This window comes from Gorilla gorilla, chromosome 19 (genome assembly GCF_029281585.2).
Source record: "Gorilla gorilla gorilla isolate KB3781 chromosome 19, NHGRI_mGorGor1-v2.1_pri, whole genome shotgun sequence".
Lineage (NCBI taxonomy): Eukaryota > Metazoa > Chordata > Mammalia > Primates > Hominidae > Gorilla > Gorilla gorilla.
In genome coordinates, this window is record NC_073243.2 from 19,295,229 (window position 1) to 19,308,801 (window position 13,573).

At 46.4% G+C, this 13,573-nt stretch overlaps 1 protein-coding gene across 5 annotated transcripts in view; it reads right to left on the reverse strand.

Moving 5' to 3' along the window:
• ANKFY1 (ankyrin repeat and FYVE domain containing 1) overlaps nt 1–13,573 on the reverse strand; it is a 99,590-nt gene that overhangs the window by 17,211 nt on the left and 68,806 nt on the right. For 3 of the 5 annotated variants that reach the window (XM_063700524.1, XM_031003433.3, XM_055367180.2), the window contains 7 exons: nt 13,343–13,542; nt 8,380–8,477; nt 3,808–4,036; nt 2,806–2,904; nt 2,393–2,546; nt 1,178–1,349; nt 251–369 (listed from right to left, as the gene is read on the reverse strand). In XM_063700524.1, the coding sequence (XP_063556594.1) occupies nt 251–369; nt 1,178–1,349; nt 2,393–2,546; nt 2,806–2,904; nt 3,808–4,036; nt 8,380–8,477; nt 13,343–13,542 (1,071 nt within the window). The remainder of the gene's footprint in view (nt 1–250; nt 370–1,177; nt 1,350–2,392; nt 2,547–2,805; nt 2,905–3,807; nt 4,037–8,379; nt 8,478–13,342; nt 13,543–13,573) is intronic. The other 2 variants (XM_055367182.2, XM_055367181.2) reach the window with 1 other exon arrangement.

Below are 13,573 nucleotides of genomic sequence, written 5' to 3' on the forward strand. Positions count from 1 at the left end.
AGCTCCCAAAGCAGGATGCTGACTCAAGCTTTCAGATTCTTTGATTCAGGGCTGTGAGCTCCTCCCGTCACAAGTGAGCCTGGCTCCTGGCTGACTTGACATGACAGAACAGTGACTCTCTGATAACCTTAACTGTGAAAGTCAAGCCGGCTACTGGCATGCCAAGACTATAGACGGATTTAAAAAGGAAAGAGCCAGTTTGCAACAAGCTCACTAAAAAGCTGTGGAGAGATACTGGGGACTCTCAGACCTGCGAATAAGAAAGCAGGCGGTGGGCTCGTTGTTTTCATCAATGGCTCTGTGCAGGAGCGTCTGAAGGCACCCACCAGGTCCCGGACCCCAGCATGTGGCATCACAGCCATGTCTGACCTGCAGAAAAACATAGGTTATTCACAAACACTGCTGAGCAAAGGCAAACAGTTTTATTACCAAGTCTGAGCTCTATGTATAGCATTAAATCCACTTTCAGATAAGATACGGTTGATAATTAAATGATAATTACTTTAATCTGTATCACTCATTATTTTACAAACACTAATTAAAATTTGCTGTGTGCAAGTTCGTGCACTAGGTCCTGTGGGACAGACTTGGGAAGTATAAACAAGTTATGTTTAATTTGTGTCCTTCAGAGCTGAGTTCTAGAAGGGACAGAAAACAGAAAGTGTCTGTGTACACATGCACCAACGGGTCCTCAGTAACACACACCTGTAATTAACAGGTAATCTCAACAACTAGGTAAAACCTCCAGGTGCACAACGCCTTCATATCACACTGCAGGCCCTTCGGAGAGCTGAATGAGAATGTGCAGGTTTGCCTCCACTTTTGGGGCCTGTCTTGCAAACAAGGGAGATAAACCTAAGATTGAGGAAATTATCACTATGGTGATAATGAGGACACCCCATAGCAAATCAACCAACCCCAGGAGAAGGCTCCTGAGGAAACGCCGCCATTCTCTTGCTTCTTGGTAGTTTTCTTGGTAAAGATGACCTAAAAACAAAAGGTCGGCCAAGACCATGTTGAACTGCAAGTTTCTTTAACATGCTTTCAACTGCTTGTCCTTGTCCCACTATGTTACTTGACAGATCTTGCTCCTGTGACAGCTACGCAGGCAGCAGATCCATCCCTGACACAGTATATCCCCATCTGTAAACAGAGGCTAACGTTGTGCCTGTCTCACCAGAGTGGATGCGATGTCCTCCAGATTGTTTGCCAATGCAAGCCACAGCGGGGGGTTCCCCTTCTCATCTGGCACAGACATGTCAGCTCCTCGGGTGCATATGGCATCAACTACGAGTGGAAGCTGGTTTCTGATGGCCAGCTGGAGGGCTGTCTCCCCGTCCTGAGTCCTGCTAGGACATGCACACCCAAACCAACGTTTGTGGTTGAACCCAAAGCACAGAAGGTGCCCTTCTGGGCATTCCAGAGTCCAGAATCTTCTGTCTCTAATCATATTCACTCACAATCATTCAATATTTTCTCAGGGAAATTAAATGTGAAAATAGTGTCTGTCCATTCTGCCTTTTTAGAACACATAACCATGTCACCTTATTGCCCTCAAAGATAACATCCCAGCGTGTTGAAATCTTATAGTTACTTTTTAAAGCATCTTAATAAAATGCCACTCCAAGAACCCTCCTGACAAACCTTCCTTCCCCCACTCAGTCATTCAGTCACTTGGAGATAAAGGTAAGTTCTTTTGAAAATACAACCACAATAAAAATTTGACTCCATGTCTTTTTCCCTCTCAGGCCTTGTTGGTGGCTCATTTGTTGGAACATTCTTCATTGTAACTGAAATTCCTTGTTAAAAACTGATTTTAGGGTGGCCGCAGTGGCTCATGACTGTAATCCCAGCACTTTGGGAGGCCGAGGCAGGCAGATCACTTGAGGTCAGGAGTTCGAGACCAGCCTGGCCAACATGGTGAAACCCCGTCTCTACTAAAAGTACAAAAATGAGCTGGGCGTGGTGGTGGGCGCCTGTAATCCCAGCTACTTGGGAGGCTGAGGCACGAGAAATGCTTGAACCCAGTAGGTGGAGGCCGCAGTGAGCCGAGATTGTGCCACTGCACTCCAGCCTGGGCAAAAGAGTGAGATCCTGCCTCAAAGGAAAAAAACCCTGATTTTAGATTGTTTTTTACAGTGAGACTTGTGCAGTACTATGCACGGGTCCTGAAAGGTTCAAACAAGAGCAAAGGACAGTTCCTTTTCGCCATTACAATCAAGTCTTTTGATGATATTCAGTGACGACACCGCATTTGTGTGTTTTTAGAGCTACTGTTTCCTTTCCTCTATCTAATATGAAACAAAAACACTTTTCTACAAGCGAGGCTATGATTTTGACATCTCAATTAATTGTTACCTGGTGTTAGGTGGAGGGAGCGGCTTCCTCCTACCTGACATTTATATCTGCCTGGTGCTCCAGCAGGAAGAGTGCGCTCTTGCTGTCCTGCCGCTGTATGGCCATGTGCAGTAGCGTCTGCCCATCTGACATGGTGTCATTGATGGAGGCTCCAGAGCCCAGCAGCTGGGCTGCGATCGTGTGCATGCCTGGGAAACAAGCCCCGATCTCATCCAGGCTCGGCTTTTCCCGCTTCCTCAACATCTTACTACAACAGCCAGACCCTCTCAACTTCTCAAAGCCAGCAGTTTTCCACTGGATCTAACAGGCTTAACTCAAACAGAAATGTTATTTTACAACCAAATGATTAGCCCACTCTCCTCTTTCTTTCTCGCTCCCTCTCTCCCCCCGGCCCCACTTCGGACAGCTGTCTGTCTGCAGACATCAGCGGCCCTGGCACAGCCTTACCAGTCCATAATGCCAGGCCCAGCACAGTCTGGTCTCGGGAATCTTTGAGGCTGAAGTCCGGAATGATCTGCAAGTTGTTGGTGGCATGAAGAGCATTGGCTAAATGTTTTAAAAAGTAAAAGAACACTTGATGTCACCATCTGTGGGTCACATTTAAAGCTTCAGTGGAGTAAGAACTCAGTTTCAAACTGCCTGTTGGGTATAATATGATCAATGCTATAAAGAGAGTACATAAATCTCGTCAAGACTCAAAGCCCAGAAATCTGATACTTTGGAGCAAAACTTACAGGGAAAACGAATCTTTTTAAAGCTTAAAACACTGACTCTTCACATAAGAAAAACGGACTCCATTACGGAAACACGCTTGATTACTAAAAAGACTAAAACAATGCCCTGATGATGTTTCCTAGAACGCAATCTTAAAACTTTCCCTCCTACAGTCTTAAAACTTCTGTGAGGACCAAAAAAAGGGCACATAGTACCTAAAACCCAACCTCCCTCCAGAAGGACAATGCTAAAAAAACACTGTCCTTAACAAGGATTGAGGCAAGAGCAAAATAAACCTCAGGACAGGCAAGAGAACGCATGAGGGAGACTTTCTGAGGGAAACGGCCCTTCTGTCCCGCAGGGGCTGCCCTTGGCCCCTCTTTCTGGCCCCTCTCTCATGGGGTGCCTGCCACAACAGGGTTCTCAAAGACAGTGCTCACACCGAGGCACAGCTTTGCTTGACCTACACTAAATGGCCTAGAGAAATACTCAAATAAGACAGACATTACTACCAGCTTAACCTAACAAGTGAAATGGTTAGGCCCCATCCTGAAAACACACACAGGGAAGCAGCAGTCAAGAGCCAGACTACATGCTTCTCTAGTTTGACCTAAAAGGATTTTTTGGGGGTAAGAAACTAGCCACATGAAACTCACCAACAGAAAAAACATCAACTAACGATACTAAACCGCTGTCCCCAAGTCAAAAGGATGGACAGTATTCCCACGTACTTACCTTTCTGCTCCAGGATGACAGACACCACGTCCGGATGGTTATAGGCGATCGCCATGTGCAGTGGCGTCTGCAGATGGACGCTGTCCGCCAAGCTGGTCAGGGATGCGGCCTCCTTTGGCAGAGGCAGAGCTTCCTCCGTCTGCAGGTTTGGGTTGGCGCCTTGCTGCAGGAGCTCTGCCGTGAGGTTGGCCAGGCCATGCCGACACGCTGTGTGCAACGGGGTTTCTCCCTGAATGGAAACAAATGGCCGAAATCTGAGCACTCACAGGAATTCCCTTCACAAAGAGCGTGGCAGCCCAAGTGCAAAACCTCGGGTCCTTGGCTCATCCTGCCGCCAGCTGCCCCTCCTGACGTCTGTTCTCTTTCTCCTGAGCCATCGCTCTCAGTATCTTTTTTTGTTTGTTTTGAGACGGAGTCCCGCTCTGTCGCCCAGGCTGGAGTGCAGTGTCAAGATCTCGGCTCACTGCAACCTCTGCCTCCCGGGTTCAAGCGATTCTCCTCCCTCAGCCTCCTGAGTAGCTGGGATTACAGGCGCACGCCACCACACCCAGCTAATTTTTCTATTTTTAGTACAGACAGGTTTCACCATGTTAGCCAGGCTGGTCTCAAACTCCTGACCTTGTGATCCACCCAACTCGGCCTCCCAAAGTGCTGGGATTACAAGCGTGAGCCACCACGCCCGGCCCATTTTTTTTTTTTTGAAGCAGCATCTCGCTGTGTTGCCCAGGCTGGACTCAAACTTCTAGCCTCAAGCAGTCCTCTTGCCTCAGCTTCCCAAATAGCTGGGGTTACAGGCGTGAGGCACTGCGCCTGGTTCCACCCTTGGTTTCTTCAGTGTCTTCCCCAAGCACCTTCCGAAAGCACTGGCTTCTTGACTTCACCTCCAAGGTCCTCTTTAACCACCCTTCGCTTTGTTTTATAATTCTTTTTTTCTAATTATAAAAATAATATATGCTTATCACGACAGAACAATAACAAGCTCCAAGTGTCACCAAAATAAACAGTACAACAAATGGGAGAGCCGCGCAGCCCCTGCCCGGAGCTAAGCCCCGGCAGTCGGCAGCCTTAACGCTGTGGCCGTCGCTTCTTCTTTAGCTCCGTCTCTGTGGCCTGCTTGTATCAATCTCATCTTGAACTCTGATCAAGACCTCCTTCTCCTACTTTTAAAAGTTAAAAACATTTTTAATTGGTATTACCGGTACCTGATGCAACATTTAAAAAGAAGTTTCCTCTCACATTTGGAACCATTATTACCACTTTCATGTTTCTCTCCATTGACAGAACCCTCCCAGGAAAATACACATATGCACACACACATGCATTTGGGCGTGTCCATGTGTATGTCCGTATGTAAACACACACACTAGAGTGTTTTCACCCCAACAAGTGGAAATGAACGGAATGCACCACTCTGCCTGCAGTACAGCGCTTGCATAAGGTGCCTGCCCTCATCAGAGTTATACATCATCATCACTTAGAGAGGCAAGAACTCTCCGAGGCTTATTGTAAAAATCAGCAAGATCCCTGGCGGTGATGTTTACAACTAACTGATCACAACCAGTTACAGATTCATTTGTTCCTTCACTCCCACTGCCTCACTTGACTAGCCTAAAAAAAAAAAAAAATCCTTTCCCAGCAGGAATCACTTTTAACTCTTCCAGCTGGGTTTTGTAACTCTCCATATTTCTAACCAACATGTTTTTATTGCTGCCTCTTGATTTTCCAGCTTTGAACATTATCTGTGGGACTTTCCACGGTGGCAGATAAGGATTGAGTGCTTTTACGCCTTGACCCAGAGTGCGTGCTTCCCATCCCAAATCCTCCCCATACAGGGGAACTGTAATTGCAGTGTGAGCCCGCCCAAGTACGTCCTCTTCCTCCTCCTCCCCTGCTCCTCCCCCTCCTCTACCCCTCCCCCTCCCCCCCTTCCCCTCCCTCTCCCCCTCCTCCTCGGGGCTGTCTTCTGTTCCAGACCTTCTTCCTACGCATTCTCATTGGGTGTGCTGATATACTCCACGGCTTCTGCCATTATCTGCAAGGAAGAGACTCTCAAACCCAGGTCTCCAGCCCCATTTTTGCATCTAATTTTCCCACTGCCTGTTAGACATCCCTACCTTAAATGTGTAGAAATTCAAAAATCACAATGGAATTTATTCCCCCACACAGGCTCCTCCTCCTGGCCAGTTTCCTCTGTTTTTCCATGGGTTCGCCACAACTGTTTTTTTTTAAATTCGTATTTCAGTGTCTTTGGGGTACAGGTGGTTTCTGGTTCCATGATAAGTTCTTCGGTGGTGATTTCTTAATGTTAGTGCGCCCGTCACCTGAGCAGTGTACACTGTGCCCAGTATCACCCTTTTATCCGCCACCGCCCTCTCAAGCTTCCCCTCCAAGTTCCCAAATTCCATTACGTCATTCTTGCACCACAGCAGTTTTAACAGCTCTCTTGCCCTCGCTTCTGGGAGCCTCAAGCATGCGTGTCACAGACTGATTCTGCAATTCCTGTGAAACCTGCTCCTTTGGATCCAAATGCAGTGTGAGAGGACAGGACAGGACAGGTCATTGCTTGTCAAGATGACTCCCACTTGGCTCCAGCCTGGACTCCACGGCACACCCACCGTGCCAGCCATCCCAGGCAGTTTTCTCAGCTCCAGAAGAATCACACTACTTCTCTGCCCAAAACCCTCCAATGGCTCTTCTGTCCCCACAGGATAAAGCCCACACAGCAGAAGCCAGTGTTCCAGGCCCTTCTGCAGTGCTGGTCTCCAGTGCTTTCAAGTGAGGCCTCCCGTGTCTCTACAGCTTGGGTTTGACCTAGTTTTGCTATGAAGGGTATTCAGAGAAGGAACAACAGCGGGTAGACAATGTGGGCCCAAGGGAGGGTTTTTTTTTTGTTTTTTGTTTTCCGAGACAAAATCTCACTCTGTGCCCCAGGCTGGAGTGCAGCAGCGCAGTCTCCACTCACTGCAACCTCCGCTTCCCGGGTTCAAGCGATTCTCCTGCCTCAGCCTCCCGAGTAGCTGGGATTAGAGGCACTGGCCACCTCACCCAGCTAATTTTTGTATTTTTAGTAGGGACAGGGTTTCGCCATGTTGGCCAGGCTGGTCTCCAACTCCTGACCTCAGGCGATCTGCCCACCTCAGCCTCCCAAAGTTTTGGGATTACAGGCGTGAGCCACCGTGCCCAGCAAAGGATGTTAAGTTAGGAGATAGTAGAGCATGTCTCTGTGCTATTAGAAATGAATAATGGGCAAAGCTAATGATGCAGGAGGAAAAGAAAGAGACAGAGACACACGATGGCAAGAGCAGAGGCATGGAGAAGGTGAGAGGGCATGACATGCTGAGATGCTGAGCCCAAAACAAGCAGCAGCCTCTGGTGGGCACGGGGCCATGCCATCACTCTGGCCGGTGGGCACGGGGCCATGCCGTCACTCTGGCTGGAGAGTTGGCTGTGTGCAGACACATAGTGGAGTCAGCAGTGGAAAGGATGGCACTGCCCTCTGTTCTGTACCAAGATACACTTGTCTGGCTCAGATACCAAGCTCACTGTTTACTGCCTTGCCCAGTGCTGTTGAGACAGCGTGCAACTAGACAGCCTTGTGCCGGAGTCTTAATGTGGACACCTCATTATTTATAAGCCACTTAACCTCTCAGAACCTCAAGGTCCTTGACTCCAAAATAGAGAATTGATTGATGTGGGAAAGGCTTCTTCAATCCTAACGATACATGCTGCTTCCAGGTCCACTGTGAAAATTAAAAGGGATAATAGCCTTAAAGCTGCTAGCAGAAAGTGACTGTAAAATAAATGTGATCTTGAAGACAAGCACATCCTCCTGGTCTGAAAATAATAAAGTAAAAATAACTATCAAATAGTACCTAATGTCTCAGATATTATGCTAATAAGCACTTAGCCAGGCGTGGTGGTGCATCCCTGCAATCCCAGCTATCCTGGAGGCTGAGGCAGGAGAATTGCTGGAATCCAGGTGGCAGAGGTTGTGGTGAGCCGAGATTACCCCATTGCACTCCACCCTGGGCAACAAGAGCAAAACTGTGTCTCAAGAAAAAAAAAAAAAAAAAAAAAAAAGAAGACTGCATAGGGAGGAAACGGGAAAGCTGGTAAACTCAGTAACGTCCAACCCCAAAGGTAACACTTTTATTCATAACACCATACATTCCACCTTGTTAGCGTGCGACATAGACTCATACATGACAATCCACAGAGGAAAACCCAAGCAAATGTGAAGTGTTATCAAGAATCAAATGCTATCGCGGTAGGTTTGTGCACACGTTTGCTAACCTCTATTAAAGTCCATAGCATCTAGTTCAGGGTCTGATAACCTGAACAAGCACTGTTTCCTAAACAAATGCTTAGGAAATGGCTGCTGAATGAACCAATCAACCAATATTTGAAGAAACACAAAATAATCTGTTTCACTCTGGCTTTTTAACCATATACATGTATTATTCTGATTAAAAACTGAAAAAAACCACCCATTCCCCTTTTTCCTACATATCCACCACTGCCATTTCTTCCATAGATCAACACCATTTTCTCCGGCTGCCCTGTCACACTTACCCACTTGTTTCTGTGGTTGACATGGGCACCGTTGGTTGCCAGGAAAAGAGCTGCTGCCTCGTTTCCTGCTCCAGCTGCCCGCTGTAGTAAACAGTTTCCTAAAAGAAAATGGGCATTGCTGATTCTTCTGTTTGCATCAAAATGCGGTCACGCTGCACAACACCCTGCTCTTCCCTGCCACCCTATGACTGGCAAGCCCACGCCAGACGGTAGGCCCACGCCAGATGGTAGGTCCACGCCAGACGGTAGGCCCACGCCAGAGAGTAGGCCCACGCCAGAGAGTAGGCCCACGCCAGACAGTAGGCCCACGCCAGACAGTAGGTCCACGCCAGACAGTAGGTCCACGCCAGACAGTAAGCCCACGACAGACAGTAGGTATCATTTAAGTCCACATAGGTACTCTCTGTATGTGGACACAGAGGCTAGGGAACGCCCCAGGCTGGAGCATCCACACAGGTACTCTCTGTGTGTGGACACAGAGGCTAGGGAACGCCCCGGGCTGGAACATCCAATTCCTCCCTGGGATTCCTGCTAGCCACTGCCCAGGACGGGAGGGAAGTTCTGTCCCCTTGCTGAGGGTGGGTTAGAGCAAGGTTTCTCAACAGTGGTGCTACTGACATTTTGGACAGGATAAATTCTTTGTTGTGGGGTCTGTTCTGCACACTGTACAATGTTCGGCAGCATCCTCTGAACTTAAAGACAATTAGAAATGTCTGTAGATGTTGGCCAGTGTGGCGGCTCACAGCTGTCATCCCAGCACTTTTGGAGGCCGAGGCAGGCGGATTACTTGATGCCAGCAGTTTGAGATCAGCCCGGCCAACATGGTGAAAACTTGTCTCTACTAAAAATACAAAAATCAGCCAGGCTTGGTGGTGCACACCTGTAATCCCAGCTACTCGGGAGGCTGAGACACAGGAATTGCTTGAACCCACGAGGCAGAGGTTGCAGTGAGCCAAGATCGTGCCACTGCACTCCAGCCTTGGTGACAGAACAAGACTCTGTCTCAAAGAAAAGAAAAAAAAAGAAATGTCTACAGATGTTGACAAATGTTCTCAGGCAGTAAAGGCAGGATTGTGCCTGGCTGAAAACCACTTGGCTGGATGACCATTTTGAAAACATTTTAAATCCTATTAGAAAATGCCCCTTAAATACTTCAGTTTTATTCCTAATGCTTTAAATATGTTTATTCTTGGCTTAGAAATATTTTCCTTAGCACTGTTACTCTTTTCTAAATAAAAACCTTGGAAAGAAAAAAATGAGTTTTTTTTTCTCTCTAAATGGTTTTAGCCCTAAAACAGTGTTTCTCAGCTTTTAAAATCCATTTCCAAAAATGAACAAACTCTCTCATGTCAACAGCTACACTATTTGAAATTCTAAATAAACCAAACACCAGGACTGAAAACAAGATAAAGAACTGTGACAGCCAGGCACGGTGGCTCATTGCCTGTCATCCCAGCACTTTGGGAGGCTGAGTTGGGTGGATAATTTGAGCTCAGGAGTTCGAGACAAGCCTGGCCAACATGGTGAAACCCTGTCTCTACTAAAAATATAAAAACTAGCCAGGCCTGGTGGCACATGCCTGTAATCTCAGCTACTCAGGAGGCTGAGGCAGGAGAATCACTTGAACCCAGGAGGCGGAGGTTGCAGTGAGCCGAGATAGTCCCACCGCACTCCAGCCTGGGCGACAGAGCAAAACTGTTTCAAAACGAACAAACAAAAAGAAATGAGACAAAGTACTATTTTGCTTTCATACCATGTTTTTCCTTATCCCTCAGAGACAGGAATCCGACTCCTAGTTGATGGTTGCTCTAATCTGGAGACTCCTAGTTGATGGTTGCTCTAATCTGGAGACTCCTAGTTGATGGTTGCTCTAATCTGGAGACTCCTAGTTGATGGTTAATATAATCTGGAGACTCCTAGTTGATGGTTGCTCTAATCTGGAGACTCCTAGTTGATGGTTGCTCTAATCTGGAGACTCCTAGTTGATGGTTGCTCTAATCTGGAGACTCCTAGTTGATGGTTACTCTAATCTGGAGACTCCTAGTTGATGGTTACTCTAATCTGGAGACTCTTAGTTGATGGTTACTCTAATCTGGAGACTCTTAGTTGATGGTTAATCTAATCTGGAGAGTCCTAGTTGATGGTTACTCTAATCTGGAGACGCCTAGTTGATGGTTAATATAATCTGGAGACTCTTAGTTGATGGTTGCTCTAATGTGGAGACGCCTAGTTGATGGTTACTCTAATCTGGAGACTCCTAGTTGATGGTTGCTCTAATCTGGAGACTCTTAGTTGATGTTTACTCTAATCTGGAGACGCCTAGTTGATGGTTGCTCTAATCTGGAGACTCTTAGTTGATGGTTACTCTAATCTGGAGACTCTTAGTTGATGGTTAATCTAATCTGGAGACTCCTAGTTGATGGTTAATCTAATCTGGAGAGTCCTAGTTGATGGTTGCTCTAATCTGGAGACTCTTAGTTGATGGTTGCTCTAATCTGGAGACTCCTAGTTGATGGTTAATCTAATCTGGAGACTCCTAGTTGATGGTTAATCTAATCTGGAGAGTCCTAGTTGATGGTTGCTCTAATCTGGGGACTCTTAGTTGATGGTTAATCTGGAGACTCCTAGTTGATGGTTAATCTGGAGACTTCGAATTCCATGTTTATGCCTGCAGTCATTCCACTGTACACAAGACTTAAATTCTATATCTCCCAATAGAACAAAGACAACCCATGACTGCCAAAACATCACTAAACCGTTAAAAGCAAGTGGACAAATTGGCTGGTCCGCGTGCAGTGGTGTTTAAAACTCATCAAAACCAGTTACAGATTTCTTTGTTCCTTCTTCACTCCCACTGCTTCACCTGACTAGCCTTAAAATTAAAAAAATAAAAATTAAAAATTAAAAAAACTAGTGGACTAAGATTACACGTAAAATGAAAAATGAAACCTATCAATAGAAAAAACAATCCTGAGCCTGTCTAGACTTAACAATTAAAACTATATAATGTAAAATTGACAGAACCAGCAAGAAAAATGGACAAAACCATAACCAATGAAAAATTTTAATATACCTCTCAGAAACTGACAGATCAAGCAGTCCAAAAGTTAGTAAGAATATGTAAGATTTGAACAGCATAATGAACAAGCTTGATTTAATGCACATAGAGAATGCTGCATCCTACAATTAAAGAATGCATATTCTTTTCAAACACATGTCAGACTTTTATAAAAACTAGTTCTGTAAGAGTCTAACATTCAAGCCTTTTTTTTTTGTTTGTTTTTTAAGAGAGAGAATCTTGCTCTGTCACCCAGGCTGGAGTACAGTGGAGTGATCATAGCTCACTGCAGCCTCCAACTCCTGGCCTCAAGCAATCCTCCCACATCAGCCTCCTGAGTAGCTCAGAGTACAGGCACGAGCCACCAGTCGACTCTTTTTTTTTTTTTTTTTTTTGAGATGGAGTTTCGTTCTTGTTGCCCAGGCTGGAGTGCAATGCACGATCTTGGCTCACTGCAACCTCCGCTTCCCGGGTTCAAGTGATTCTTCCGCCTCAGCCCCCCAAGTAGCTGGGATTACAGGCATCGCCATCACGCCCGGCTAATTTTCGTATTTCAGTAGAGACGGTTTCACCATGTTGGCCAGGATGGTCTCGAACTCCTGACCTCAGGTGATCTGTCTGCCTTGGCCTCCCAAAGTGCTGGGATTACAGGCGTGAGCCACTGCACCTGGCTGACCTTTAATTTTTTTTAAATTTTACTTTAATTAATTAATTTACTTATTTTTGAGACGGAGTCTTGCTCTGTTGCCCAGGCTGGAGTGCAGTGACGCGATCTTGGCTCACTGCAACCTCTGTCTCCTGGGTTCAAGCAATTCTCCTACCTCAGCGTCCTGAGTAGCTGGGATTACAGTGCGTGGCCACCACGCCCAGCTATTTTTGCATTTTTAGTAAAGACAGGCTTTCGCCCTGTTGGCCTGGCTGACCTGGAACTGCTAACATCAGGTGATCCACCGGCCTCAGCCTCCCAAAGTGCTAGGATTACAGGTGTGAGCTACCATGCTTTGGGATTACAGGCATGAGCTACCACGCCCGGCCTTATCTTTTTTTTTTTTTTTTTTTTTTGAGACGGAGTTTCAGTCTCCTCACCCAGGCTGGAGTGCAATGGCACGATCTTGGCTCACTGCAACCTCTGCCTCCCAGTTTCAAGTGATTCTCCGGCCTCTCCTGAGTAGCTGGGATGACATGAGCCCGCCACCATGCCCAGCTGATAATTTGTTTTTTTAGTAGCGACAGGTTTCAGTCTCTAAAGGGGCCACCCTGGTCTCAAACTCCTGACCTCAGGTGATCCACCCACCTCGGCCTCCCAAAATGCTGGGATTACAGGTGTGAGCCACCACGCCTGGCCAACCTTTAATTATTAACTTCTTTAGGGAAAGGGCTGTTTTAATATCCATCTTTTTTTTTTTTGGTCAAGTCTTCCTGTGTGAGTGACACCTACCCATGTTTTATGCATTGCCAGTACTCAATACTGAATTACACCAAATCCCTCTCCTTAAAATATCCCTGTTATTTTATTTAGTCAGATCAAGGAAATACACTAAAACAGTGTTCTCAAAGTGTAGTCTAATATGGTAAATACTGAAGTTATAACCCACCTAAAGAAAAGCTCTCTGGGGTACAATTTTTAAGATGGTCAAAGGAATTCTTGAGTCCAAAGAGTCTGCGAGTCACCGCATTAAATAAATGGAAGTTTCAGTTTCAGGGACTTGATGTCTGCTCAATTGTTTGAAGCACAGGATTTTTAAAAATGACAACCCAGGCTTTTACTGTATATAAAATTAAGTACAAAACAATTATCCTCATAGTATGCCGTTCAGTTTCTAAATTTGGGGTGAAAGCATTTACACGCCATTTCCTGGCGCCTGCAGACCCCAGCGTCGCCCCTTTGGGAGGCATGTGCTTTACCTGTCGCCGTGTCAGGTGCGTCTGTGTGGCTGCCGCGCTGGATGAGTCTGGCTGCAAAGCTGTTCTCATCAAATGAAGTCCCATTTACCACGGGGACATCTTCGAAGGGGTTCACAGACTGGTCAGAAGACACTGTGATATGCTGCACTGCCAGCCACAGAGCCGTGCTGCCCTCGTGGTCTTTGAGTTCTAAATCTAGTCTGAAAAGCAGAAGCAATGTCAACAGCACAT